General features: G+C 45.1%; 2 protein-coding genes across 2 annotated transcripts; one reads left to right on the forward strand and one right to left on the reverse strand.

Moving 5' to 3' along the window:
* The first annotated feature begins 969 nt into the window (after positions 1 to 969).
* Positions 970 to 9,790, forward strand: PCYOX1L (prenylcysteine oxidase 1 like). Its single transcript, XM_053299459.1, has 6 exons — positions 970 to 1,307; positions 4,098 to 4,304; positions 4,866 to 5,040; positions 5,220 to 5,431; positions 5,642 to 5,782; positions 7,758 to 9,790. Exons 1-6 carry the CDS (start codon positions 1,187 to 1,189, stop codon positions 8,414 to 8,416), a joined length of 1,515 nt encoding a protein of 504 aa, XP_053155434.1. The 5' UTR covers positions 970 to 1,186; the 3' UTR covers positions 8,417 to 9,790.
* Positions 9,791 to 11,043: 1,253 nt separating this feature from the next.
* Positions 11,044 to 23,977, reverse strand: IL17B (interleukin 17B). The gene is made up of 3 exons (XM_053299460.1): positions 23,849 to 23,977; positions 14,684 to 15,009; positions 11,044 to 12,162 (listed from the first exon to the last, which is right to left on the reverse strand). The coding sequence occupies exons 1-3, from the start codon at positions 23,867 to 23,869 to the stop codon at positions 11,916 to 11,918; spliced, it is 594 nt and encodes a 197-aa protein (XP_053155435.1). The 5' UTR covers positions 23,870 to 23,977; the 3' UTR covers positions 11,044 to 11,915.
* Between the last annotated feature and the right edge of the window lie 3,797 nt (positions 23,978 to 27,774).

Genomic DNA, 27,774 nt, shown 5'->3' on the forward strand with positions numbered 1-27,774 from the left:
TAAACCTGCTTGGTGAATAAAGCCAGCAGGGAATTAATGGATGCAGTTGGGTTTTGCTGGTTGGGATAGAACTTGGCATGGAACCTGGTTGACATTTTGCTCAAAATACCTATGTTATTCAGCAGAATTCCAGATACCAAATCTGCAACTTTTTAAAAAAAGAAAAAATAAACAGGAAAATAAAATGCCTAATGATTGGCAAACTCAGTCTAAGAAAGCCTGTCGGCTTCCTGTGGTGCTCGTTAAATTATTGTGGCATCAGTTAGATGTGATATGACAACCTTTGGCAGTTGCAGTTTCGTATCTGGTTGTGTAGATTTTCAGCCATTCTGTCATCAGCTGAGCCTCACCCCCAAATAAACAGGTCCCTGTTAAACAGATAAGCATTTTGCATTTGTCAAGAGTGAGACTGCTGAAAACCCATTTCTGTCGCATCTAGTGTGTGATGTGAAAGTGTTGTGTGAAAAGGTCAGGATTTCTAGATAAGCAGCATCAACCTTAGATAATTTGACACTTGAAATGAAAGTCAAAATGGCACCACAATGTTCTGGAACTCCTATTTTTGAATGACGCACAGAAGCCGAGAGACAACGCAGAAAAACAGTGCTCCTCTCCGCAGACCCAGAACTCCACTACTCCACGTTGCTTTGTGAACATTAGTGATTTTGTATGATAAATGAGAGACGACTTAAAGCTGGACACAGAGCAGGGAGACTTGATATATGTAATAGTCAGACCCAGGGCCCCATCCATCCTATTGGTATTTTAAGCACTGCATTCAACACTGATTCTGTAGGAATCAAAGTGAATGACTACAACCTCTTCTCGAAAGGGTGGTATCTCTTTAAGAGGCAGCTCTTTTCCTTGTCTGTGTTCCCTGCGAACCAGCGAGGACAAAGGAGGCGCTGCAAGAGGCACAGCCAATGAGCAGCTGCCTCTCCTTCCCTTCCCTCCCCAGTATCTCACGAATTGCTGCGTCTAGTAAAGTAGTGGAAAGAAACAAGATCGTCTCTGGGTCACGCAGCAGCAGAAGTAGGCGGGCAGGCAGACTAGGGATCCAGCTTTGCCGTTTGGATTGCATGGATGTGATCGCACGCACTGCATTTGGCATTCTCATTCTCACTTTTGCGAGGCACAGCCTCTTCCTCTGCCATCTCCTCCTCCGCTTCCCTTCCCCACTGCCACCATGATGGCAGAGGTGCATCAGCTGCCTCATGCATCCCGGCTCCTTTTATTTCTAGCTGTAGGGGTGATGTGGACGGAACGCTCTGTCGCTGCATCAGGGGATGCTCCGCCTGGCAAAATAGGTAGGCGTTCCTCTTTACTCAAAGGAGGCTGGTTCATGGTGTCCGGATTTGACTGGTTGAATCAAGGCCGCCTACAATAGGGTGGTCTGGAGAGGCAGGAGTATGCCTCTGTGCGGGGAGGCCCAGCGTGAGAAAATAAAAAGTGTGGCGGGGGAAGCATGAGGATAAAAAGCTGGTGATGGTGCTGAAATGGCAGTTGTCTGTTTAGGACTGGGCCAGCAGCACTGAGGGATGTTATTCATAGCTTCTGTCTTCCTGCTAGTCACATGTCATTTTCTGATACAGATATTCTTTTTGAAATCCATCCTGATGCTAATTTTGGCTACACAAAGCCCAGTGATCCATAATGAGGCAGGATGTTGTGTTTCTTATGTGCAATCCTATACATACCTAAAAGTAAATCCATCTTTATTCAGTGGGATTTTCTCCCATGCGTAGGATTGTAGCCTTATGCCTGCTTCCTTTCTGGGACATCTCTGTCCATGCACAAATGCTGCCCCCCTCCACTACCCTGCTGCTGGGCTCAGGGACACTTGGTGACTGCCTTCCTCTGTCCACTCTTGACTAGCAGCCTTCTTGCTTGTGATTAATAGTGTAGTTTAATCTGTTGTTAGAGTAAGCAAACGCCTTAAGAGGGACAACTGCTTTCTGTGGTGTGTAATTCCTAGGGCTTGTTGAGACTAAATACCACAGTTGGGTCATTTCGGATTATACCTCCTCAGCCAACATAATGATAAGATCTACTTTTCTTCGCAGTATCCCAGCACCCTCCTGGCACATCCCTTTATCACATGAGAGTCACTGTTTGTATGTAGAGTTACTGTTCAGAAGAACAGCTCCTCCCCATGATAAAGGGATGCCCCAGGGAGTGGCAGCAAGTCCCTTTTTTAATTGTTTCATGGGGGCCCACTCCAAGTCCAACTTTCTTGTTGGAGTACAGTGACTTTAAGTTAGAGTACTGCGACAAAATGTTATGAGCGATCCAGTGCTGTGGAACGTTTGTCTCAACTGATCTTGGGAATTGCTAACTCACTGCAGAAAGTAATTGCCCCCCTTGAAATATTTGTTTGCCTGGTGTAGTAACATGACCATGAAAGAGTTGCATACCCAAACTTACTGTTCTGGATTGGAGTTAGACACTACTATTGGACTTTTCTGCCTTGTTCCTAAGTGAGTGTGTTCTGCCCAGCAATAAAGAAGCGTATTTGTTTAATTACAAATAAGTATGAGAGAGCACTCTCAGGTGGCATGTTTGGTCCAGGTTTGTCACACTTTGTTCACTCACTTCTTACTGGGGGGTTCACATGATATCATCTCCCATCTGTTGTCCACCCATATTCCTCCCCCAACACACACACACCCCACCCCATGTAAATAGTCACATTTATTAACAGAGAATATCTGACTTTTTCCAGAACAGCATAGCAGTGCAATGACCACATGTGGGGACTGGATCCCTCCCTCCCCACTTTCCTCCTTGTGGACTGTTAGTACAACTGTATTGTCTGTTTTAGAAAGGCACACGCTCAGGTGCAAGAGGGGGGGAAATGTGGGGGATCAGTCTACTCTGTCCCCCAAACACTCTATATCTACTGTGATGTAGAAGAAATATTGCAATTCCTCATGTGCCTGCAAATGGAAAAGCTGTGACTGGCTGATGCTATAAGAAGACTGAAAGTATTTATTTTAAGAACTACTGAAAATCGTTTGAGTGTTGGACTAGGACTGGGGAGACCTGAGTTCAAATCCCCATTCAGCCATGATACTTGCTGAGTGACTCTGGGCAAGTCACTCTTAGCCTAACCTACTTCACAGGATTGTTGTGAGAAGAAACTTAATTATGTACACCGCTCTGGGCTCCTTGGAAGAACGACAGCCTATAAATGTAATAAATAAATAAAATAATGTGACATCCCTGCTAGACAAGAACTGAGTATATATCAGTTGAATGACGCTATATAGTCAGTACAGCCCTATTCAGACATTGTTGTACATGCATTCTGCTGTCTATACAGATGGATTGTACCTGCATTCACTTTAAAACTGAACCTGGGTACAGACCCTCCCAAATACAGATACAGATAGTAAGTGTACTGCTGTAGAACTTTGGTGTGTTGAGCATACTCTGGTCCTCGGGGGGAGTAAGACAAACCGTATTCAGGCAAGCTGTATCCCAGTACAGCATCAATGAGAGTGTGTGTGTAAGCTCAGTCCCCATGCTGATATGCTTGACAACCCTGTCTCCATGCTTGCCATGAAGACAACATTATTATTATTATTATTAATTACATTTATATCCTGCTCTTCCTCCACGGAGCCCAGAGCAGTGTACTACATACTTAAGTTTCTCTTTCACAACACCCTGTGAAGTAGGCTAGGCTGAGAGAGAAGTGACTGGCCCAGAGTCACTCAGCTAGTATTATGGCTGAATGGGGATTTGAACTCGGGTCTTCCTGGTCCTAGTCCAGCACTCTAACCACTATACCACGCTGGCTCTCTGTCTGAAGAGACAAATACTATATTCAGGGAGAAACTTTCCCTGCCATTCAGAATGCTCGATTTGAGATCAATGGAAGAATCTGTCCCCAAGTTTATCTCTTCAGACAAATGCTGTCCTCGTGATGAGCAGGGGAAGTTTCAAAACTTGTCAGAATGGGGGTGGAGCTGATGGGTGCACTCTCATGGGCACTGTGCTGGGTACAATGTCTACATTTGTCTGAACAGGGCTACAGCCAGAAGTTCTACTTGTGTGATTGTCTCATACTCACTCCTCTCCTTTTGCCCTGGCAGCTGTGGTGGGAGCTGGGATTGGTGGCTCATCAGTGGCCCACTTCCTGCAGCAGCACTTTGGCCCACAGGTGGAGCTGGATGTGTACGAAAAGGACACGGTGGGGGGTCGCCTGGCCACAGTAACCGTCAACAAGCAGCAATACGAAAGTGGTGGGGCCTCTATTCACTCCCTCAACTTGCACATGCAGGACTTTGTTAAACTGCTGGGTGAGTATGGACACAGCCAACTCATGGGAAACTACCCCCTTCAGGCTAGTATTTTTGTTTGACTTTTCCACAGCCTATGAGTAGTGGCGTGAACCTTGGTCCTTTTTAGCTTTGTTCTTTGGGTATGCTATTTGTGATAAGGAATTGTTCTGTTATCTAGGTTAATCTGTGAAAGGAGCTAGGTATGAGACATTCTTTTGGATGCAGGATGTTGAACTTAATTACCTTTCAGACGCCTAGCAGTCATGCATGTCTGTGTGTATGCCAGAGTTGTGTGCAGCCAGCAGAGCAGAAGGGGATGGGTGTGTAGCAGCAAGACAGGAAATGGTGTGAAAAAGCATCCAGTTTGGGGATTTGTATATCTCTCCAGTGTCGGATTTTCCTGGAGTAAATGTATATTGTGCACGCAGGAGGCAGAACTCCACCGATCAATGCTTAGTGCCAAGGTTAGGAGAACCAGTGGTAACTTGGCCGCAATGGTAAAGTCACACCAAAAAATCATGAAGAATTTTTGTTCTCATAGGGATTCAAATCATTCTCCCCCATTGTTCCCTTCTATAGGACTGAAGCACCGCCGGGAAGTGGCAGGAAAGAGCGCCATCTTTAGTGGGGAACAATTTGTCCTAGAAGAGACAGATTGGTACCTACTGAATCTCTTCCGACTCTGGTGGCACTATGGCATGAGTTTTCTGCGTTTGCAGATGTGGATGGAGGAGGTAATGGAGAAGTTCATGAGGTATGTAACAGAGGCTTCCAGAGGAATGAGAGGGAAGCGTCATGCTTGGTCTTCTTTTTACACCCTGGACTTAGGTGATGATCTGCCAGACAGAAGAAATGCAGAACACCACATTGGAGGTACTTGAGATCTGCTGCAAGGCCAGAGCACCTGATTTTTCTGCTCTTTATGTCCTGCAGGATCTACAAGTACCAGGCTCATGGCTATGCATTCTCTCGCCTTGAGGAACTCTTGCATTCTCTGGGTGGTGACACCTTTGTCAACATGACACAGCGCTCTGTGGCAGAGTCCTTATTGGAGGTGGGCATCACGCAGCGCTTCATTGACGATGTCATTGTGGCCGTTCTACATGCCAGCTATGGGCAGTCGGTGTTGGTGCCCGCCTTTGCAGGTGAGTGCCATCCATTTTCTATTGCTCCAGACCTGCCAAGAAGGATGAAAGGGCCTCATTCCAGTAGGCCAGTGGCTGCACTTGGTAGGCCAGGGAGTGTTGTATGAGCAGGTGATGCTATATGAATTCACCCAGTCTTTTGAAAAGTGGAATATAAATATTGTAAACAATGATTCTTTTGACATTTACCTTCCTTGTGTGTTTCTTCAGGGGCCATGTCTCTAGCAGGGGCACAAGGCAACATGTGGGCAGTGGAAGGTGGCAACAAGCTTGTGTGCTCAGGTTTGCTGAAGCTAACAAAAGCCAACATAATCCAAGCCACCGTGACAGCCATCTCCTTGCATAGTTCAGGTGAGCCAAACAAAGCCACATCTCTTTCTGGGGTTAGAAATGGAAGCAAGTTTTGCCTGTGAGATCGGAGAGCTGCTGCTAGTCAGAGTAGTCTGTTTTGAGCTAGGTGGGCGAGTGGGCTGATGTCATATAAAGCCATTAGTTGTATTCATAATCCTGAATGTATTGCCAACACGGCTTTAGCAGCCTTTTGGAAAGAAGGAACGCTGGAGGCTTTACAGACAGGGCTTCTGCCCTGAATCTCATTCAGGAGAGAGTGTGTGCATTCCCACACCAGCCAAACTTACTCCAGTGTCCCTTCAAGACTCTTGGACTCACTCCACACTTAAGTGGGGCTTTGTGATGCAAATTCTAGCTTATCTTGAGGTATTTCCGGATTTTAAAAATGCTGGTTTTAAGCTACTTTTTCTGAAAACGCTGGAGCAAACAAGGAGAGGCGCTGACGTGGAATTATTAGCATGGTAAGAGGCATGGTCTCTTCAGAAATGCAGATCTATCTCTTCTGGGAACTCCCCCCTCCCCCGCCACGCATTGGCTAGGAAGGAAAACACCAGGGCATGGCTTAGGTCTTAAGCCCTATTCAGATATTATTATGTTGTACATGTGTACAGATATTTGTACACTTTTCCATGTTTTAGTATGAATTTGTACCTATGTTCATTTCAAAAGTGAACCTGGGTCAGGTGCATAGCTAGGGGAGAGAGGGCTGATGTTCATCCCTCGCTCCAGTGGCCTCTTGGAGTGAGGGAGATAATGAAGAAGATAGGGAGGTGTGGAGCTGGGGGCCGTCAGGAGCTGGGGGCCCGGGTTCTTTGAACGCATCTGCTCAATTATAGCTACACCTCTGACCTGGGTACAGGTCCCTCAAATGTGTGGTGCAGATAGGAAGTGGACTGCAGTACCTATGTTCAATGTAAGGTGAAGAACTGTACACTCATACAAGTATTGAACATAAAGTATGAATAGGGGTTTAGTTGAAACTATATCCTGATCCAGTGCATTCTGCTTATGAAATTCTATTGTTATGGACCCTTGCTGGAACTGCTAATTGCTTTTATGGCGAAGTGACCAAGATGACTCCCAGTATTGCATTTGCTCATGCCCTGAAAATGGCTGAATATGTATATGGCAGCAGGTAAGGATTTGCATAACGTGGAAATTGATCTAAACAAAGCTGCCAAGGGCTTTCTCTGTTGTTCTCTTGCCTCACTCAGGGCCTTTCCAGATATCAGTCAACTGCACAAGAAATGAGAGAGACACACATTTCCCTCTTTAGTACACATCTCACTCTAGGTTGCTTTTTTGTTGTAGAAATGTTACATTCTTAGCCTGCACTTCGCAGGTGCTCATTTCATGCCCTTGTGAACGTTTTATTCCATACTTGCTGTCTCCTGAGCTATAACTGAGCCCTTTCAGTTTGTCAGTCCAATCTAATAGAGCTCACCATTTTACCAGTCTTCTTGACTATGAACTCAAAAGGGCCGATCCTGCAAAAATACCCTGTTGGACAGAAGGCTGTGGTGTTAACAGCACACCCTACCTAACATTCCTTCCATAAAACAATTCTGCTTTAATATTTTGGTCTTGCTTTGTATCATTTCCACCTGTACTTTTCAAAGCTGGAATTTCCCATCTTGTCCCCATCTGCTTATTTCAGACAAGCTTCCTGTCTGGTCATTCTCTGTGACTTTTGATCAGAATCCATTTGTCAGTTGTACATGATGCTCATTGGCTTGCCTAACTAACCAAATAGGATCTGGAAGTTAAAACCAATAGGCAACAGGAGAGTTACAGGTGGGACAAGGTTAATTAAAGAGAGCTGTAAGGCCCAGGCAGAATTGTATCATAGGGAGGCTGACCCAGCTCTAGCTCTTGCTTGTCCAATCAGTTCCTCTGAAGCCTTCAGTAGGAGGTGATGGTTATGATATATTTGAGTTACTGTTTTGCTCTCGCTCTCTCTTTTGTCTCTTTCCAGAAGGAAAAACCTTTTACCAGGTGCACTATGAGGATGAGGAAGGCCAAGGTTCTAATTTCTATGACATAGTGGTCATTGCCACACAACTGCACGATAACAAGAGCAAAATCGCCTTCCAGAACTTTGAGCCACCCATTGCTGAGTTTCCAGGAACCTTTCACACCACGGTCATCTCCATCATCCATGGCTACCTCAACTCCTCCTATTTTGGCTTCCCAGATCCAAAACTCTTCCCCTTTGCCAGTGTCCTCACCACAGATGCCCCTGCCCTCTTTTTCAGTTCCATGGATAACATTTGCCCTGTCAATATATCCAGTACCTTCAGGAGGAAGCAGCCCCAAGATGCTGCCGTATGGCGAGTCCATTCTCGGCATCCGCTGGAGAAGCAGGAGTTGAAAATTCTGTTCCGTTCCTACTACTCTGTCCAGGTGACAGAATGGCAGGCCTATCCTTCCTACGAATCTGCCAAGACCCTCCCGCCTATTATTCTCCATGACAACCTCTACTACCTCAACAGCATGGAGTGGGCAGCCAGCTCAATGGAAATGGCTGCTGTGGCAGCCAAAAACGTAGCCCTCTTGGCTTACAACCTCTGGTATCGTGACCTTGAAAAAATAGACCAGAAGGACCTCATGCACAAAGTGAAGACTGAGCTGTGAATTTAGCAAGGACTGCTAGATGAGACTTCCCAGGAGCCTCACCTTTATTGGATGCAAGAGCAGGGACATTAAAAGAGTGCACTGAAGGTTTGGTGTGAGAGTAAGCTGAGGACTAGCTATCCACCTCTGTACATCTGTTGTCTACTGCAAGTGCATCCCCACCCTACCCAAACATACACACTCTGCTTCAGAGAGTCTGCAAACTAATGTGTCTATGCCTTCCTAGAGTCAACCTGGAAAGGGATCTGAGCTGGTCAGCTTTGAGCTGCAACCAAGCTAATGTCCAGATTCAAAGTTGGAACGGACTGTCTTCTTCAGGCTGAGTGGCTCCTTTTAGCTGCCGAGCCACAGCCATGCAGTGCCCTTGCAGATCACTTGGTAAGCTTCAAAGGATCAGCCTGAGGATGGGATCCCCTCTGGCCTTCACAGCAACTGCAGTTCTGACTGGCAGCTACTTTGTGCTGGCCTCCTTGTGCCTAGGCCTCCATGCTAAAGGCCCTTCAGCTGGGATTGAGTCTTGGATATGCCACCCCTGCTGCAGCTGCAGCTCCCCTCTTTTGCCCCCAAGTAGTGTTGTTTCTTTGCTTACCAAGCCCCATAAACTTGTCAAGTGTGTTCAACCAGGGAGCCCCGTGTTGGGTCTTTAGGGTATTGGCTAGAGCTCAGGTTCAACATTTGATTTCCTCTGCTGGCTGTACATATGTGAAACTGCATAACCACTGCCTTGGTAACCTCAAATTCCTGCAGCTAATGGCTGATCTGATGTTGCCTTGCCCTTTGTATATCGTGTAGAATGAAACTGGAGGCGGTTTTGGGGGTTGCAAGATAGGCTGGGCATACTCCTGAGAATGAGGAAGGGTTTCCCATTGTTTCTGAACTAGGAGAAAGTGTGTATGTGTTTGTGTAGACTGGAATATTTCCTGATTTGGAGCCTTATGCTATTTCTTTAAGTCCAGGAATGGCATCCTGGATGCTCCTTTCATGATGCTTATCAAGCTGGGCTCACGTGAAAGTACCATTTGTATGGTAAAGGGATAACTTGAGGCAGTTGTCCATAAGCGCAACAAAATGGTGAGGCCCCCACTCTTACATTCTGGCTGCTGGAGAAAAGGCAGATCTCAGCCCAGATATGGGTTGGTGTTTTTGTTTTGTTTTGAAGTAATGGTGAGCTTTAATTAAAGTACCTGTGAAATAGTTAAAGAGTCCTTTTTATTATTAAGCAGCAGTGCTGCCCCAAACATAATTATCAGTGAATTCTTTCCAGTTAATTCAGTGAATTCAATTATCAGTGAATTCTTTCCCGGAAGGGCAGTAAGTTCTGGCCACATGATATTTCTTAACTTCCTCTAATAAAGTTCCTTAACTGTGTGTTGATTAATTGTCACTTGCGCTTCTATGAAGTACTGAGAAACTTAAGCGAACCAAAAGTAAAGCTACTAGCTTATGCTCAGTGAAGCTCTAGTACAAGGGCAATCCCTTTAGAATAGACAGTTGCTTTATAAGGAGGGTTAGGCCTACAATATTATTCCCTCTGTCTTATGCTGCTTTGCTCTATAGTTAACTTGGTTGACCTTGCCTTCTGCTAACATCATGACATTTTCCTAAGAACTAGCTGACTGGCCAAAGAGCATCTGAGCCCCTAGTTCTCCACCACCTCATCCCGCCAGCTCCCTCCTTAGGCCTGCATGGCTTTGCCCACCGGCCAGCCGCCACCTCAGGCCAGCTCGGCTTTGCCCACTGGCCGGCCGCCTTCTCACGCCAGCGGGGCTTCGCTGGCTGGTCGCCTCCTCAGGCCCATGCGCCTTCGCCAGCCCACCAGCCACCTCCTCAGGCCAGCAGGGTTTCACCCGCCCACCGGCCACCTCCTAACGCCTCCTCTGCACCTGGGCTCTACTGCCTGGCCAAAGCCTGGAACTCTTGTGAGTGGTGCTGCCACTCTCACGAGAGTTCCGTGACACATCCCCACGCATCCCCAGCAGCACATCTTGGAGAATTAATTATATAGATGGCTTCACAAACACACCCTTTGAAGCTTCCATATATGAAGTCAGACTGTTGGTCCATCAAACCCAGTTGTCTGCTTTGATTGAGGCTTTTCAGCACTCTTGGGCGGTGCCCTTTCCCAGCCCTGAGATCTTTTAATTGGAGATGCCAGGAATTCAACTGGGGACTTCCTACATAGAAAGACATGCCCTGGCTGCCACTGAGCTGTGTCACTGAGTGGAAGAACATTTCCATGGCGTGGAAGAATATTTTTTGCTGCCCCTTTTATAGGAAGCGGCGGCGGGGAGGTGGGAGAAGGAAGGACTTCTGTGGATAGAAGGCAGTCATGCCAGGTTGAGAGTCTTCTAGGTTAGCGTTCCTGCCCTGAGGCTGTAATGCGTCATGGCTTGCCTTGAGCTCTCTTGCTTCCTCCTGGTTTTGTTTGCTTTAATGCCACTCCCTCTCACTCCTTTGGCACTTCCTGCTGCTACTCAAAACCTGCTATCAGGGCTGCCAGCTAAGGACATGTAGAACTGCTTGGTGTTATGATAAGGCATTTTCTTGATAGCTTTGTATAGGATGAATAATAGCCTGCCAAGCAGGCTTGGAGTGAAAAGGCTCTCCCCTCCCTCCCTCCCTCCCACTCATCTGACAGAGTTCAGCAAGAGCAGACTTGCCTTCTACTCCCCCCATGAAAGGCAATGGAGCACTCTCTACAGAGCAAATAATTGACTCTTCATGTTTGACCTTAAGCAGTTAATGCAGATGTTATGTTCTGCCCAAAAGTTTTATTTCCTCTGTTTTGGGGGTGGTGCTACCAGAGAAGAAAGGTAGCATACAGAGGTTTCTCAGACTGTTGCTGTTCTCCTGGCCCAAATATGGTCACACTTGACCACCACCCTCAGAAGATGAGTATGAATGCAGACAGCTTGCACACTAAGCAGTCGCTGAGCAAGAGTGATAAACTCCAAAAGGCTGCAGCACCAGGTTGGGAGTGGGGCGGGCGGCAGGGGGGAGAGACTTGAGCCCACTCTGCACCTGTGTTTTGAAACTCATTTCTCCTGTCTCTCAGTTAACCTCTTCTGGCACATGCCAAGACAATTCCCCTCTGCTAAACTCTTGAACAAGTAAGCATCATGGCAGCTAAAGAGTGGAACCAGCAGTGGCTGTGAATTCATGGCAGCTTAAGGTTAAATAAGGCAATTGCATAGGTCTTCTTAGTATGGACCCTGAAGCACTAACATGGGGCAAAAAAAACCCAGACACACCACTTATGAGAAGGTTGCTTGTGTCTATGAGGTGTTACCAGGATATCAGAGGAGGATGAATTGTGCCTCTGACAAACACATGTGTGCATGCATGTAAGCTTGCCTCATGCAGGCAGGAGCAGGAACAAGTAGTGAGTGGGAGGGACTTGGCTAACTAGAACTGGCAGGAGGCAGAAGATAGGGAGGAAAGAGCAATGCTGTGTCCCAAAAGAACCTGAAGCAGGACTAAGAGGAGATCTGCTCTTTCTTCAGAAGATGCAAGTGCAACCCACAGCAATAGTCTCCATAACCATCTTGTACTCTTTGTGGCACCTTTTTTTCTTCCTGTGAGGCTTGCCAGGTTCACACAGCAGACGGCGCACTGGGATTTTGCTGTAGATGGGAATGCTGACCATGGTGCGGTCTTCTTGCATGGTGAAGGGATTGATGCATCCTGCACACAGGCAGTGGGCCTCTGGAATGTCAACGGGAAGACGTGCTGCATCATGGTTTATCCTGAACAAAAACATGCTTTATCGGAACATGCACGCTAATTTAGATGACATGTGAGAATTGGGAGTGACAGGTCACAGCCATACATGGAAGTGCTCAGTGCAATTGGCTCATTGTTGCACCTTCCAATACATGGAATATTATGGAGTGGGATGGATCCTTGTGAGCCATATCAAGTCCAACCCCTGCTTAATGCAGGAAACCTGCAGCTAGCAAATCTCCAACCGATGGCTGTCTAACCGCTACTTGAAGGTCTCCAGCAAGGGAGAGTTCCTCCACCCCTATGACTGGTTTCATTGTCAAACTGCTCTTACCTTTTAAGATGTTTCTCTTAATGCTCAGCCAACATCTGCCCTCCTGCAACAAGCCTGTTAGATATAGTCCCTCTGCCCTCTGGGGCAGCAAGCTCATGTTCAGCTTGCATTCCAAGATCCTCTTTGCATGAAGAGAGCCTATCCCGCATCCTATAACTGTGCATTTGATTTTGTGTGTTGACCTAAATGCGGAACTTCCTCTTTGTCAAATTTCCTTTTGTTAGTTTCAGCCCACTTTTCCGTTCTGTCAATATCATTTTGAATTTTATTCTCGACTCCTAAGAGGCTACCTATCCCTCCCCCTTTTGTGATATCTGCAAATTTGATGCAGATTCCTCCCACCCCTTATCCAAGGTCATTGATAAAAATGTTAAAGAATACCGGGCCCAGGACAATGTCCTGTGGCACCCCACTCAAAACTTCCCTCCAGTTTGGTGAGTCACTTGTGAGCACTCTTTGAGTATGGTTTTCCAACCAGTTGTGAATCCTTAAGAAAGTGGTATTATCTAGTCTGCATTTGACCAGTTTGCTGACCGAAATATCTTGAGGAACTTTGCCCAATGCTTTGCTGAAATCAAAATAAATTACTTCCACAGTATTCCCAGAACCCACTAAGCTAGTAACCCAACAAAACAGAGAGATATGAGAGTCTGGCAGATTCAAGTTGGCTTCTACTGATCACATTGGTATCATGTGGATTTATTTTATCTTTAACAGGTAAAACCATCTGTAAGCATCTTGACAGTTTTATTTGTTCTAGTAATCTTCACTAGTGTCAAAGCAGGACTCATCAGTCATAGTTCCCAGGCTCTTCCTTCCCCCCACCTTTTGAAGTCTGGGCGAACACTAGTCCATCTACAGTCTTGTGGCACCTCTACCATTCTCTAGGGTTGTCAAAGATGCTGGAACAAGTTCTTAGTCCCCTAGGATTCATCCAAACCTGCAGACCTCACTGAAATACCCCAGGCCCTAGAAACCAGGTCTGACCCAGTTCCATTTCTGACTCCAGCAGACTCTTATATATCTCAATCCACTCCAGCAACAACCAGAGTGAGGCATGTATGTGGGGAAGGGATGCAGCACCAAACCCATCACTGAAACCTGGATTTTTATTTCCGCACGCAGCCAGGCTGCAACAGCATTCACTTTGGGACACTTTGGGAAATCTGTTTTATCGTTTCCCCCATTTATAGGTTAGCCCTTTAATTAAAAAGGGCTAAAAGGTTTGGGAGAAGTTCCCTGAATAAAATAGTGCCATGTGAGCATGGGGTGGGAGGATCTATTGCCAACATCTCAGTGTGTCATGTGAACACTGCAGCCCATGCTACGCTTGGTGCAGCTGTTGTCCCTTGCTAACTGGGCAACTTTTTAATGTTGTTGTTCTTTTTATTTAGCAAGTGGAGAGTAACTGGCCCTATCCATCCCCAACACAGCACCCCTCCAGTGACTGTTGCTGGTGTCTATCTTGTGGTTTCTTTTTAGACTGTAAGCCCTTTGGGGACAGGGATCCATCTTATCTTATTTATTTATTATTTCTCTATGTAAACCACTTTGGAAACTTTTGTTGAAAAGCAGTATATAAATATGTTGTTATCCCTTTTGGCTAACAGCAAAGGCTAATATGAGCTCTGATGTTCAGAAAATATGTGAGCCTTTCTACATGGTCATATTTTCAGTAGATTAAATGAACATTTGCTATAGTCTAAAATGTCTTCCCCACAAGGTTGTGCTTCTGTTGCAGGCACATTGTATTATCCCAGCACTGGGTGTGCTATATTTTATACCTGGGGGAAATGACATGCAGTCGATAAGCAGAGCTGTTGGTATCACATGTGCCCTGTGGAATGTGGCTGTGTGTGCCTTATGGACACTCACTGGACATTGCCTGTGACAGTTTTAGTAATGAATAACAATAACATTGGAGGTTGCCCCTCCACTTCTGCTTTAGTACTTTTAATGTTATTGCCTTTGTGGCTTGGTGATCCTTATGGGGCAAAGCCAGCACTGTGTGGTGGTGGTGTTTTTTAAGCAAAAAGTTGAAAGAGAAGTTAATCTACCTTCCCACCCACCCCCTCCCCATAGGGGCAGGTTATGACATTATTCATTTTGGATAATGGATTGCTCGAGCATCACGATGAAGGGGGAAAAGGAGCTGGGTGCCCCTTTTTTAGTCTCACTGACTGACTGACTGTGGACATGCTGTATCTCACCTGTAGTCCCAAGGAGACAAACTCCTCTTGTTGGACATCCAGAGTCGCAGGTTGACCTGGCACTTGCTGTCCAGTGGCTCAGAGCTGTTTTGCAGCTGGTTCACCATCTCTTTAATGCTCTGCTCATAATCTGCCACAAGGGTGTAGTCTGTGGAGGCCCCAGGATTGACTCTCAGCACTGGGTCGGGTGAGGATTCCTGAGCCCTCAAACGTTGCTCCTTGATCTTCGCTGACCCTCTCCTTTTTCCTTTTGTGCCTTTGCTTTGCTCTTTTGTTTCTATCATGGCATATAAGTTGAAGGAAATGTAGAGAGCACAGAAAACCATCTGGGAAGGAAGGAAGGAAGACAGGCAGCAACCTGATTACTTTCACAGTGTAGCAAGTTGTCATAGATACTCCTACTTGATCCCTTCTAGGAAGCTGGGATAAAGATGAAGGGAGAAGGCAGTACACTGCAGTTGCTGGAGTAACCAGGAATAGAGGAGGCAGAGAGTAAGTTGGGGTTTGAGCAGAATGACTGTCGGCATCTGGTAGGCTACTAGTGAAGTTATTGGCCAGAAAGTTAGAGAGGAATTGTCAGATATTTGAAGAGAAATGATGGTCATGGGAGAACACCTCATTTTACTGCATGACCAGAATTGTACAGGTCCAATCAGAATTTAACTTCTCAGTTGCTTAGCAGAAATCTGGAGATGCAAAATCAGGGAGGGGCTCTTGCAGTTAGTGCACATATGCCATCAGTCATGTGACATGCATACGCACCGTGACACACACATGCACTGAGCTATCATATAAAAGCAGTGGATATATTGTATATACATGCTCTTTGTTCTTTCCACTCATATATTGTATCATGTAAATCTGTGTATAGGCTTGTGGTAGAGTTAGAATGTTCATGTCAGTCATCACTTCTGTAGACAGATTTTTCAGTTTGTTTTACCTTACTGGATGCTTGAGAAAGTTTTTTTTTCTGTCGGGATGATACTTCACTCAGAGTAGGACAGTTTGTTTGTTTGTTTGTTTGTTTGTTTATCAAATTTATACCCTGCCCAAACTTATGTCTCTGGGCAGCTAACAACAATTAAAATGCATATAAAAGTTTAAACAGTTCAACTTATAACACATATAAAAATTAAAACAATACAATAATTTAAAAACCATAAAATTAATAAACAGTAATTTTGAATTAAAAACCTGAGAAGGCCTGGGTAAAAAAAAAGGGTTTTCAAATGTTTTTTTAAAAATAGCCAGAGATGGGGAGGATCGTAACTCAGCAGGGAGCACATTCCACAATCTCGGAGCAGCAACCAAGAAGTACCGTCTCTGTGTGACCACCAAACAAGTTGGCGGTAACTGAAGACGGACCTCCTCAGTTGACCTCAATGGGCAGTGGGGTTTATAGCGAAGAAGACGCTCTCTTAAATACCCAGGACCTAAGCCGTTTAGGGCTTTAACTAGTGCTATAACTAGCACTTTGTATTTTGCCCGGAAACCTATCGGCAGCCAGTGTAACTCCATCAGCAAAGGAGTAATGTGGTCTCTCCAAGATGATCCAGAGACCAACCTGGCTGCCGCATTCTGAACTAACTGAAGTTTCCAAACTACATACAAAGGCAGCCCCATGTAGAGCACATTACAGAAGTCAAGTCTGGAGGTTGCCAACAAATGTACCACTGTTTTGAGGTCATTGATCTCGAGAAGTGGATGCAGCTGGCGTATCAGCCAAAGCTGATAGACAGCACCCCTGGCCACCGCCTCAACCTGAGAAACCAAGGAGCGGGGTGGATCCAAGAGTACTCCCAGACTGTGGACCTGTTCCTTTTGGGGAAGTGTGACCCCATCCAGAACAGGTAGATCAAAATCATCTCTGGAGTTCTGACCCCACACAATAAGTACCCCCGTCTTAACTGGATTCAGCTTCTGTTTATTCTCCCTCATCCAGCCCATTACTGCTTCCTGGAAGGCATTTAGGGAGGATATGCCAGCTCCTGAAGAAGCTGACATGGAGAAGTTTATGATTTGGCAATAGTTAAGTAATAAAAAGCCTCAATTTTTGCTCTGTTACATGGGATTATGGGCCCAGATTGCTGGAAATAACAAAATAGGCAGTAAAAAGTTTATGAACAAGAAATGGCTACTTTCGGGTCTGCAAAGGTGCATCCAGTTGTAGAGATGCTGAGTGATACTGACTATGGAAGCTGGGCATTTAATGATGTGGCTAAATACTCTTGAATTGTCCTCTGTACTGGAAGAACAGAGATGATTAGAGAGTGGAAGAAAGCAGCAGGCATGGGATGCTGCAAATATGCAGGCCATGGGGCATGCCTCCTTAACTGTAAGTGATAAATTGATATATCATGTAGAAGATAAGAAAACCACAAGAGAAATGTGGGAGAGATTGAAGGAGGATTTTCAATAGAAATCTATGACCAGTCATGTCGCTCTCATGCTAAAGTTGTGCAACAAAAGATTAAAAGGAGGAGAAAAAGTACAGGAGCACATAGGCTCTTTCTTGGGAGTGTTGAAAGTATTATACCAAAATTGGGCTTTTGCTAAATACTTTGCCTAAGCATTATGAATTTATTACTAACTTCCTACAAATAAAGGAGTATGTGACTTTAGGTTTTGTACAATAACATTGTTTGGAGTTTGATCTGAGACAACAAACAGAAAGGGAAGAAACAGTCCAAAATGATGACTCATAAACTTACTAATGGCAGGTAACATTTTGTTTGTGGAAGTACTTCACATTTAAAGAGTATACATCCTAACAAAGAACAAAAAAGCACTTTCCAAGAGAGGAAGAAAGGCAGATTTTTAATAAACAGACTTCTGCATGTAAACATAAAAGTAAAGGGGAAAGTTGTGAATCACAGAAAGGTGTATACTGCAAGAGTATTTGCAGAATTAATACAAACCAAAGTAAAAACAAAAATTTGTAGACAGTGGAGCAACTTCAAATTTATTTACCAATCTACTGGATTTATCAGAAACTGAGGAAGTAACTAATATGAGTGATAAAGCTGAAATATTCTTGGCAATTCTGCAGTCAAATTCTGCAGAAGGAAAAGGCACAGTTTTTCTAAAATGTAATGTTGGAGCAGGTGAAATAAATGAAGCATTCCAGATGCCTGTTATGTGCCATGTTTGCAAAATAGTTAAGGTAAAGTGTGCTGTCGAGTCAATGTTGACTCCAGGCGACCACAGAGCCTTGTGGTTGTCTTTGGTGGAATACAGGAGGGGTTTGCCATTGCCATCTCCCGCGCAGCATGAGATGATGCCTTTCAGCATCTTCCTATATCACTGCTGCCCGCTATAGGTGCTTCCCATAGTCTGGGAAATATACCAGCAGGGATTCAAACAGGCAACCCCTGGCTTGCTACTCAAGTCATTTCCCCGCTGCGCATATTTTACTGAGTGTGAAAACAGCTACAAAAAGAGACTGCAGAATTATTTTTTGAATAAATCATTGTGTTTAAAGTAGGAAAGTTAGAACTATGTTAAAAGACGATGAGCTTTATGAGTTTGATTATAGAAGAGAGTTGGCAAATGTAGCAAGTGACCTTATGGCATTGTCAGGTGGATAATAGAAGTAAAGATAGCATCTTCAAGGTGCAAAAGGAGCAATTGTTGAGAAAGATAAAAATAAAAACATGCAAGTTTGAAAAAAGGTTCATTGAGTGTATTAAAGCAAAGGCAAGAAATACATACTCTTCAAACATGGAAATTCAGTCTAGTGAGGTCTTGGACTTAATCCATAGTGATGTTTGTGGTGTTTTCCAGTGAAACCACCAGGGAGAAATCCGTGTGTGTGTGTGTGTGTGCGCGCGCGCGCGCTTGTGTACTGAAGGAGAAAAGTAAGGTATTGATGAAACTCAGAGAGTATATGAGCAGAGTCACTAACAGATTTGGGAAGAAACCTAAGACTTTGTGTACTGACAATGGTGGTGAATATGGCAGAAATGACGTTGAGCAGTATTTAAAGGAATGGGGAATTAAGCATGAAAGAATCAATCCCTATTGTATCCCATGATACAATATATGAGTGGAATGAAATGGAGTAGCTCAGAGAAAAAATAGGACTTGAAATGTGCAGAAGCATGCTACGATGCAGGACTAGAGAATAAGTACTAGGGGAAGCAATTAAGACAACTTATCTACAAAAGGTATTACTTACTAAAACCAAATAGTTAACTCCTTTTGAATTGTGGAATGGGAGAAAACCCAGTTTAAAGCACATCAAAGTGTTTGGAAGTAAAGTGCACACATGCATCCCTAAGGAGCAGAGGGGGAAATTGGACTCTAGGTGAGGAAGCAATTTTTGTGAGATATGAATCAGACAGTAAAAATTATAGAATACTCAATCCCGCTACAGTCTGCAGACACTATCAAGTTGTGTAGTGTTGCTTACTTTGAGAAACAGAAATCTAATGTCAATACAATGTCTAATTGTGACTTAGTTTTTCCAACAGGTGAAGAAGCTGAATAATAATCATCAATTGACATTGCAGAGAGATCTGATCAAGAAGGGGTGACTGAACCACAATTAGGAGTAAGCTGTTCAAACAAGATTAATAAAGAGATTCCACCTAAAAGATTTTATTTTTTAGGCAAAAGAGAAGAAAACACTTGAATCCATAGACTGGCATAAAATAAAAGGAATACCTGATTCGGATACACATAAGTGGATACAGACTGCTAAGGAAAAGATTGGTTCACTTCATAAGAACAAGACATGAACACTTATAAAGTTTCCAGAAATCAGGCTATAGGATGGCAGTTGAGTTTATAAATTAACTTTCACCGGATGTCATGAAAATGCAAATGTTGTTATGGGGTAACTCTGTACTCCACATTGGTCAGCCTTGGCAACCATGGCAGAGAGTTACACAGAAGTATTTACTGTTAAGGGTGCATCCATTACTCCTCTTCCTCCTGTTCTCTTGCTTGGTCTTCACACCTACTTGTTTTTCTGTCCTTGCTGGTAGGAAAGGGGCATTATAGGCAATGATGTCCAGCTGACATGGAACATTTTATTCTGAAAGGTCAAAAGTGCAATGACTTGGCATTCTTGAGACAGGAGGTCAAGAAGAGACTCCTTCCTCTTGAGAACAGGTAATAATGACTTTTTCCTGTGTCCAGGGTGACACAGGAGTAAGATAATATTGTTAGGTGTTAAGGGGTAGTCATTGCTAGGTGAGATTGTTCCAAGTTGCCAATATGGTGAATTTTGAATGCAGCCTGACCAATAGGTCACCTACAAAGCATATTGAGGGCAGTCATTGCTAGGTGCCAAGAGGTAAAAAAGCTGAACATTTTTGCAAATTTACCATTATGTTGAACTTTGAATGTGTTGGGAATTCTCTCTGGTAGGAGAAACCCATTTTCATTATAGCAGAGTGCACAGAGACACAACACAGCAGAATGTAGTTAAGGCATGCGTGTATGCTGAGAGTAAAGTAACTTGGAGCCAGTTCATAGTTTCAAATCAATATATATGGCATTTATTAGAGAACTCCATTCTAGATAGGAAAGTGAGGAGTTAGGATCTCTAATCTATCTATCTAGCTGGATGCAGATGGATTCTGCATCTTCTCTGCACAGAGGGGAGAGGAGCTTGCATGTTGCAATGTAGAAGGAACAGGAAGAGAAGAGGGAGAGGAAGTGCAAAGCAGGAAGGAAGTTAGTTAGTCCCTGAGAGTAGCAATCTACATTCCAAAGGGATAGTGTCAGAGCAGTAGAGAAGGGATGACCAATGTCTTGACCCTCTAGACTCACTAGAGGACAGACTCACTAGTCTGTCCTCCACTGTCTTTTTGAGACAAGAGACAGCACAAAGTCCTTCACTTCAAACAGAATGCACCCTAACCTATAAGTCAACCCCTGCTGGCTCCGTCATGGAGCCGGCAGTCACGTGGGTGGCCGATCTGGCAGCCCACGGCTGTAATTGTGATCATCTGCAGGGAGAGCAGGCTAAGTCAGCTCTCCCCGCAAATCCCCTTGAGGCGGGTCTCACTGATTGTGAGATTCACCTCCATATTTCTCGAAGATAGTGTTTTGCAAGTCAACTAACTTAAGGGTATGACAGTACCTCAATGGAGCATGCTTGTACCGCAGGAGGATTTTTTTTTATCATGGAGGTAAAACCATTTTTTGATGTAAACTGCTTTGGAAACTTTTGTTGAAAAGTGGTATATAAATATTTTTTGTTGTTGTTTTCTTTACTGGGGTGTCACTGACAATGTTCTTAATGGACACAATTTTAGAATTAAGAACTAACAATTAATGTTTTGAGCCTGTAGGAATACAGATATTCCTCATGACAGCCGGTGAGGGTTAAGGAATAAGTCAATGAGAAGGGGAATGTTGGGATTTATGTGCATATACATTGTCTTGGTTCTTCCCACTAATATATTATATACATATCTGTGTATAGGCTTGTTGTGATAGAGTTTAGAATATCTGTGTCAGCCATCTGTTCTGAAGACTGGTCAGTTTGTTTTTCTTATTGGATACTTGAGACTGTTGTTTTTCTTAGGATGATTTCATTCCAAATAAGACTGTTGTTTATGATTTGGTATTAGTTAAGTAATAAACCTTAGTAACTGTGTTCAATGAACTTAACAAGCCTCAGTTCCTGCTGTTACACTCCGCTAGTGCTACACTAATTGTGGTGCATCATGATGCTCTTCTCAATAAGAAAATCAGTGAATGCACTGATCCAAATGAAAAGTGGTCATTACTATTTTACAGGTGCATTTGGCAAGGCTGATCATGTGAAGATAAGCCAAGCCAGCATGCCCAGAGTAGAGTCCAAACCTTTTCCTTTTTAGTATGGTGACTGCCATCCAATTCCAGGCTATCTCTCAGGTTCTCTGCCAGCCTAGACAGACTGGATAAGGATACCAGTTTCTACAAAGCATGTGGAAATGAAGAAACAAGCAAGCAATAATTCTTTGGCATTTTATAGATGCTCAAGAGGGTCTTTGTCCTTAGTTCCTAGGTTTCCTTGGAATGCCCACAAACACACACACACCTTGAGGGACATCAGGAAAGGAAGGTATGATGATCTAGGAAGGGATCCTGTGGTGAATGAAAACTTCCTTTCTGCTAGCTTGCATTCCAGCCATAACTGCCTCTTTGGAGGAAGAAGCAAGATAGCCCTATAGTGAGACAGATGCTCATGGGGGCAAAAGCGGAGAGAGAAGAGCTGGGTGAGCTAAACACCCTTGCAGAAGACCTTTGCTGGTACATATTGCTTTCTTGGGGGTGATGGTATTCCCACTGCCCCCCCCCATACCACACTGACCCAAGAAGAAGGGAAGCCAGGTTTTATTTAGGGGTGTGCATGGAACTGGCTGGCCCGGTTCGGTTTGAGTCCAGACCAGACTCAAACCAGACCGGCCAAGTCTGTTCCGGCCCACATCGGACCTCCCCCTCCCCGCACCGTCTGGTCCAGGTCCAAGTCCAGACATGTACACAAATTTTTTTAAAAAAATTAAATTAATTTAAAGTACCTTTAACCCCTTCAGGGAGCTTCAGTATACCGTGGGAAGGAGGGTTTGTCTACGAGGGCTCCCCTTCTCCGCACCAGCCTCTGAAGTCATGGCCACGGCCCAGGAAATCGATCATTTTTGGCCCGTTTGGGCCTCTGTAGTGCACGGCAGTGGCCACTTGAATCCCTGGGTCATGCTAGGGCTCACAGGGGTCATTTATGCATGTGCAGCGGCAACTAAAATGGCCATTGCCACGCACTACAGAGACCAAAATGGGCCAAAAATGATCAATTTCCTGGGCCGCGGCAGTGACTTCAGAGGCTGACGGGGGGAAAGGGGACCCTCGTGGACACCCCCCCCCCCATGCAGCATACAGGAAGCCCTCCAAAGGTGCTAAAGGTACTTTAAATTTATTTTATTTTATTTTATTTTAAAAAAACACCCTAATAATTCACGAACATGTCTGGAGGTTCAGTTCCAGTCCGGATGGAACCAGGGGTGGGTGGGTTCGGTTCGATCCCGAATGCCTGAACCTCCAGACCAAACCTCTGAACCTCTGGACTGCCAGACCACCGGACCGGTCCGCACATCCCTAGTTTTATTTTGCCCTCCTGTTTCCCTGGGTGTCCATTGAAGGAGAGTGAAAGGTGACGCCTTTTCTAGTCTTAGAAGATGCTAATATATAGGTTCACAGATCCCTGTACACAGCAATATGCCCCACACATGCTTGTATGTGGAAAACAGGTTTGACAGTGTGGGGAGGAGAAATTGCAACTGTGTTTAGAAGCATGGCTAAAATTCAAAAAAGCTGAGGAATACTTCCTTGGCTCTCCCCCTGCCCCCTGGCCTTTTAAAAAACAATTTCTTATTAGTGGAACCTTCCTGTTCCATTCTTCCCCCAAGAAGCTCAGGGCAGCATACCTGGTGATGATTCCCCTTCCTCTTCACAATTACTTTGTGAGGTAGGCTAGGCTGAGAAATGGTGGGGGGGTCATCCAGTGAGCGTCATGGCTGAAAAGGGATGGAACTTCTCCCTAGTCCCAATCTGACAGTGTTCACTATATTACATTGGATCTCATACTGCCCATGTGTGGGTGATGGTGGTATATGCTCAGAGAGACTCAGATCAAGATGCCAGCATTATTTATACGTGACAGTCCTAGTCCCATGAGGTGTACGCTAGTGGTGAGGCCACACCTTTTACAAGATGGCCTGTAAGATGATCCTGGTATACTTTGCTACAAGGTCTCTCTATCTAACCCCTCCCATTCAGCAGTTTTCTCAATGTCCTATCTTACTTAATGGTGAAGTCTGTGCTATGAAGTAGCTGCCATGAGCCTCCGCAGTGATAGCTATCCTCTTCTCCTTGGCAAGATGCTTCCTGTGTGGCTGCTTTCAGACTCCTGGGCTGTAAGTGGGGCTTATAATGTGTATGTGAACCCTTCCCGTGACATAACAGCAATCAAGTTTGCTCCTTTGCTGTGAGGGTAAGTGCTTTTTTTGCTGGGCTCTTTTTCTTGTTGCGAGGCTGTTTTGTCTCTTCTATGCCAGGCACTGAAAGCAAGAGTCCACCGAAGCAAAGTTTACACTTCCCAAAGCAAACAACTCTGACAGGCCATTAATAAATAGAAAGTAAATAAAAGAGGCACAAAGGCAGCCAAGTACCTACCAGTTTTGGAGCCCACCCCATCGCAGCGGGTGGGTGAGCAAGGGCTCTGCAGAGGCCTCCTTCTGCCGCAGAATGAAGGGAACGAGATGGGGCCGAGTGCTTTTAAAAAGGAAGCAACAACCCCTAATCTCTTCATCACCAGGGAGGTGGGCCTGCCTGGCACCAAGAAACTTCCCCAGGGTGCCAGCTAGGATGTTGACAGACGGGACAATGGTCAGTGCTGTCTGCTACCTCCCCAGCAGGCGCATAGATTTCCCCTGGGAATCGGCACACATTGTGTCCACAGACTGGATTTGCCTTCAACACCTGCTGGCAGCACTGGGGTGGGGGTGGGGGTGAGGGAAGTAAAAAGGAGCTGCTAAACTTAAGCAGCCTTCCCTGGGGACAGACCATGTCCCGTCATGGTAACAGAGGCATTTCTAAACTGCTGTGCTGGGGAAGAGCAGAGGAGCAACTCTTGGATGTTGATTTTGGGAAGCCGTGAGGAGCATTTCTTCTGGCTGAGAATGAGAGCAGGACCTTCTGGGTGTCCTAGGAGGCCTAGGCGTGAGTGGGTGGGTTCCTGAACAATGCCAGGCTTGTCCAAGGACTGGCAAGTAGAGATCCCATCCTCCCTCGGGAGAGCAATTAGGATAACCAGCGCCTTGGAAGGCACTTTGGGGCAGCAGTGCAGAGGCCAGTTCGGGACAGGAGCAAAATGGAAGGCCTGCACTCCAGTTTAGAAATGCATGAATGTGTGGTGAGGCGAAGAAGTAGCAACACAAAGTCCAGCTGACACTTCCTTGCTTGCTAGCTAGCTAGCTTGCTTGTTTTCTTATGGCATGCCTAGAATAATCTTGGGGCAGTACAAAGAGGCAAAGAACATTCTTTCCCTGTATGTCATTTATGAAGGCAGAAAGAGAGGTCATGAGACTACTTTGGGAGGCAGAGAACACACAGGGGATCAACCAGAAAAACTGAAAAAATGTTTTAAGTGCAGAGAACCAGAAAAGGGATTATATGTTAACCTGGCTTGCGGATGGGCCAGGAAGGGAACCAAGAAATGGACGCAGGCCACAATGAGCTCTCACAGCTGTCATGCAGTTCAACCTACTTGAACAGCAGTGATGATGGGAAGATGGGGCTATCGCTCAGTGGCATAGCGTCTGTTTTGCATGCAGAAGCTGCCAGGCTCAGTCGCTGGCATCTCCGGGTTGGGCTGGGAAAGATTCCTTCCTGCAACCTTGGAGAGCCGCTGCCAGTCAGTGTAGAGACAATACTGAGCTAGATGGACAAAGGCTCTGACTCAGTAGAACAACAACAACAAATATTTCTATACCACTTTTTAACAGAAGAGTTCAAAGCAGGTTACATAGAGAAATAACAAATAAATAAGATGGCTCCCTGTCCCCAAAGGGCTCACATTCTAAAAAACACAAGATACACTCCAGCAACCAGAAGTACTGTGCTGGGGATGGATTGGGCCAGTTACTCTCCCCCTGCCCAATAAAGAGAATCACCATGTTTAAAAGGTGCCTCTTTGCTTAGTTAGCAGGGGTATAAAGCAGCTTCCTATGCTCCTATGAGGAAGGGGAATCAAAATAACTTCATGAGATGATCGCATTGCACTAGTATACCCCTGCTACCTCTGCTAACTGAGCAAAGATGCACCATTTTTAAGGTGGTGATTCTCTTTTTTTAGCAGGGGGAGAGCAACTGGCCCTATCCAACCCCAGCTCAGCATCCCTCCAGGGGCTGTTGCTGGTGTCTACCTTTATGTTTCTTTTTAGACTGTGAGCCCTTTGGGGAGAGGTGGCCATCTTATTTATTTATATCTATGTAAACCACTTTGAGAACTTTGGTTGAAGAGCGGTATATAAATATTCATAGCAGTAGTAGTATTGATTTGTCAGTGTTATGCTGACCAATCCAGTACCCAGTGATAAATTCTGATCTACTTTTGTTTTGATGTTATAATCCTTGTGCATATATAGGAAGGGGCCCAAGGTGATATGCTTTTTGACTGAATGGATAGGGCAGGGGGAGAAGCAGGTTTGTTCTTATTTACTTGTCATAATGGTCTGTTATTCAAGCTATTAGAGAAGAGATATGGACCTTCTTTCCTGTGGATTTTGGAAGTTTGCTGCCGGAAGCTTAATCATGAGTTGCATTGTCTTGATACTCATCAAATTACATCACGCTTAAGCAGAAGAAGCCACAGATCAGCTTCCTGGGAGTTTAAAATATTCATCTTGCAGATGTTCCCTGATTAAAAGTGGGGTATAGATTATTACAATAAATAAATATAGATGCAGTTGCCCTGATCTCCTTGCTGGATGAGGATCTGCATATCCAGACTGACTGCCGATGCAAATTCTGGTACTCATTCACAGCATAATGTACATCTGGACACAAGGCATGCAGTGCTCCGCAAACCCGGTTTTTTTAAATTGTGAGTTGCCACGGCACGGCTCCACGCCATAGCAACTCATGAGGAGACCCCTGACTGGGAGGCTGAAAAGCAGCTTCCTAGCTCAGGGGTCTCTCCAGCATGCCCTACACGCTTGCACAGGGCATGCTGGAGCCTCCGGGGGCCACACGGCTCCTGAACTCCCCAGCCTCCGCCAGCTCTGTGATGGAGCTGGCCGTCATGTGGGTGGCCGCCCGGAGCAGATTGACTGCTCGTCTGCGGGGAGAGCGGGCCTAGCCCGCTCTCCTAGCAAACCCCCTCATGGTTCTTCTCACCGATTGTGAGAAGAGCCTCATTGTGTGTACACACACACACACACACACACACATTTGTAGCTAACTCCATAGACCTTCAAGTGACAACCTGAAAGTTCAGCGGTTCCAGAGCCTTTTCAATAAAATAGACAAAAGTCCACACTTATATGGGATATACATTCTACATTTGTACTGGTTGAGTCCTATTATTTATTTATTTATTTATTAGACGCATTTAATATACCGCCCACTCCAAAGACTCCAGGCGGTGTACAATGGCATGTAAATAAGGTAACATTAAAAATTACAATCAAAATTACATTAAAAATAGCGAACTAAAATAGATAATGGAAAGGAAATAAAGTAAACTACAGGGCAAATGCCCAGTGGGAAAGAAAGGTCTTCAGTAAGGATCTAAAGACTGGTAAAGTGGGGGGTTAGATGAATCTGAAGGGGAAGAGAATTCCAAAGAAGTGGGGAAGCAACCAAGAAAGCCCTTTCGCGGGTCCTAGAACTCAGAACCTCTCGAAAATCAGGGACCGACAAAAGCGCCATCTGAAATGATCTAACAGGACGGGATGTAACTGGATGGCAGAGGTGATTCTGTAGGTAAACAGGCACCAAGTTCTGCAAGGCTTTGAAGGCAAGAACCAGGACTTTGAATTGAATTCAGAAGTGAAATGGTAACCAGTGCAATGACTGCAGGAGAGGTGTTACCCTATCATATCTTTTGGCACCCATAAGTAGGTGAGCTGCTGCATTCTGGACCCATTGAAGCTTCCTGATCGTCTTCAAAGGTAGATCTTTAACGTACTGTAAGCACATTACAGTAATCTAAGCGGGAGATGACAATGGCATGAGTCACTGTTGTTAGTGCCTGCCGATCAAGATAAGGGCATAATTGGAGAACCAGATGAAGCTGGGCAAATGCACTTCTAGTTGCAGCCTCCACCTATTGTTCAAGCAGGAGGCGCAAGTCCAAAAGAACCCCCAAGTCATGGATAAGCACCTTTAGAGCTCCTTTGGGAGCCCTGTACCACCCCATTTAAAAAAAAAAGGTTTGGATCCAACTGTTGGCTGGTATGAGGGCTGAATAAAATTAGCTCAGTCTTAGTGGGGTTTAGTCTTAGCTTATTTTGAGCCATCCAGATCTTAACAGCTCCCAGACATCGAGCAAGCACAGAAACAGCATCCCCAGCATGGTCTGGGATGGCAATGTACAG

The sequence above is a fragment of the Hemicordylus capensis genome, chromosome 2 (genome assembly GCF_027244095.1).
Source record: "Hemicordylus capensis ecotype Gifberg chromosome 2, rHemCap1.1.pri, whole genome shotgun sequence".
NCBI lineage: Eukaryota > Metazoa > Chordata > Lepidosauria > Squamata > Cordylidae > Hemicordylus > Hemicordylus capensis.

What these genes read in the sequence shown, in the direction of transcription:
- IL17B (XM_053299460.1), bottom strand. Translation starts at nt 23,869, where the DNA reads ATGGGGTGGGCTCCAAAACTG. An exon ending in TGGGGTGGGCTCCAAAACTG is followed by an intron (nt 15,010 to 23,848) that starts GTAGGTACTTGG and finishes CTTCCTTCCCAG; the next exon opens with ATGGTTTTCTGTGCTCTCTA. An exon ending in TTGTCTCCTTGGGACTACAG is followed by an intron (nt 12,163 to 14,683) that starts GTGAGATACAGC and finishes GTTTTTGTTCAG; the next exon opens with GATAAACCATGATGCAGCAC.
- PCYOX1L (XM_053299459.1), top strand. Translation starts at nt 1,187, where the DNA reads ATGATGGCAGAGGTGCATCAGCTGCCTCATGCATCCCGGCTCCTTTTA. An exon ending in GTAATGGAGAAGTTCATGAG is followed by an intron (nt 5,041 to 5,219) that starts GTATGTAACAGA and finishes TATGTCCTGCAG; the next exon opens with GATCTACAAGTACCAGGCTC. An exon ending in CATCTCCTTGCATAGTTCAG is followed by an intron (nt 5,783 to 7,757) that starts GTGAGCCAAACA and finishes GTCTCTTTCCAG; the next exon opens with AAGGAAAAACCTTTTACCAG.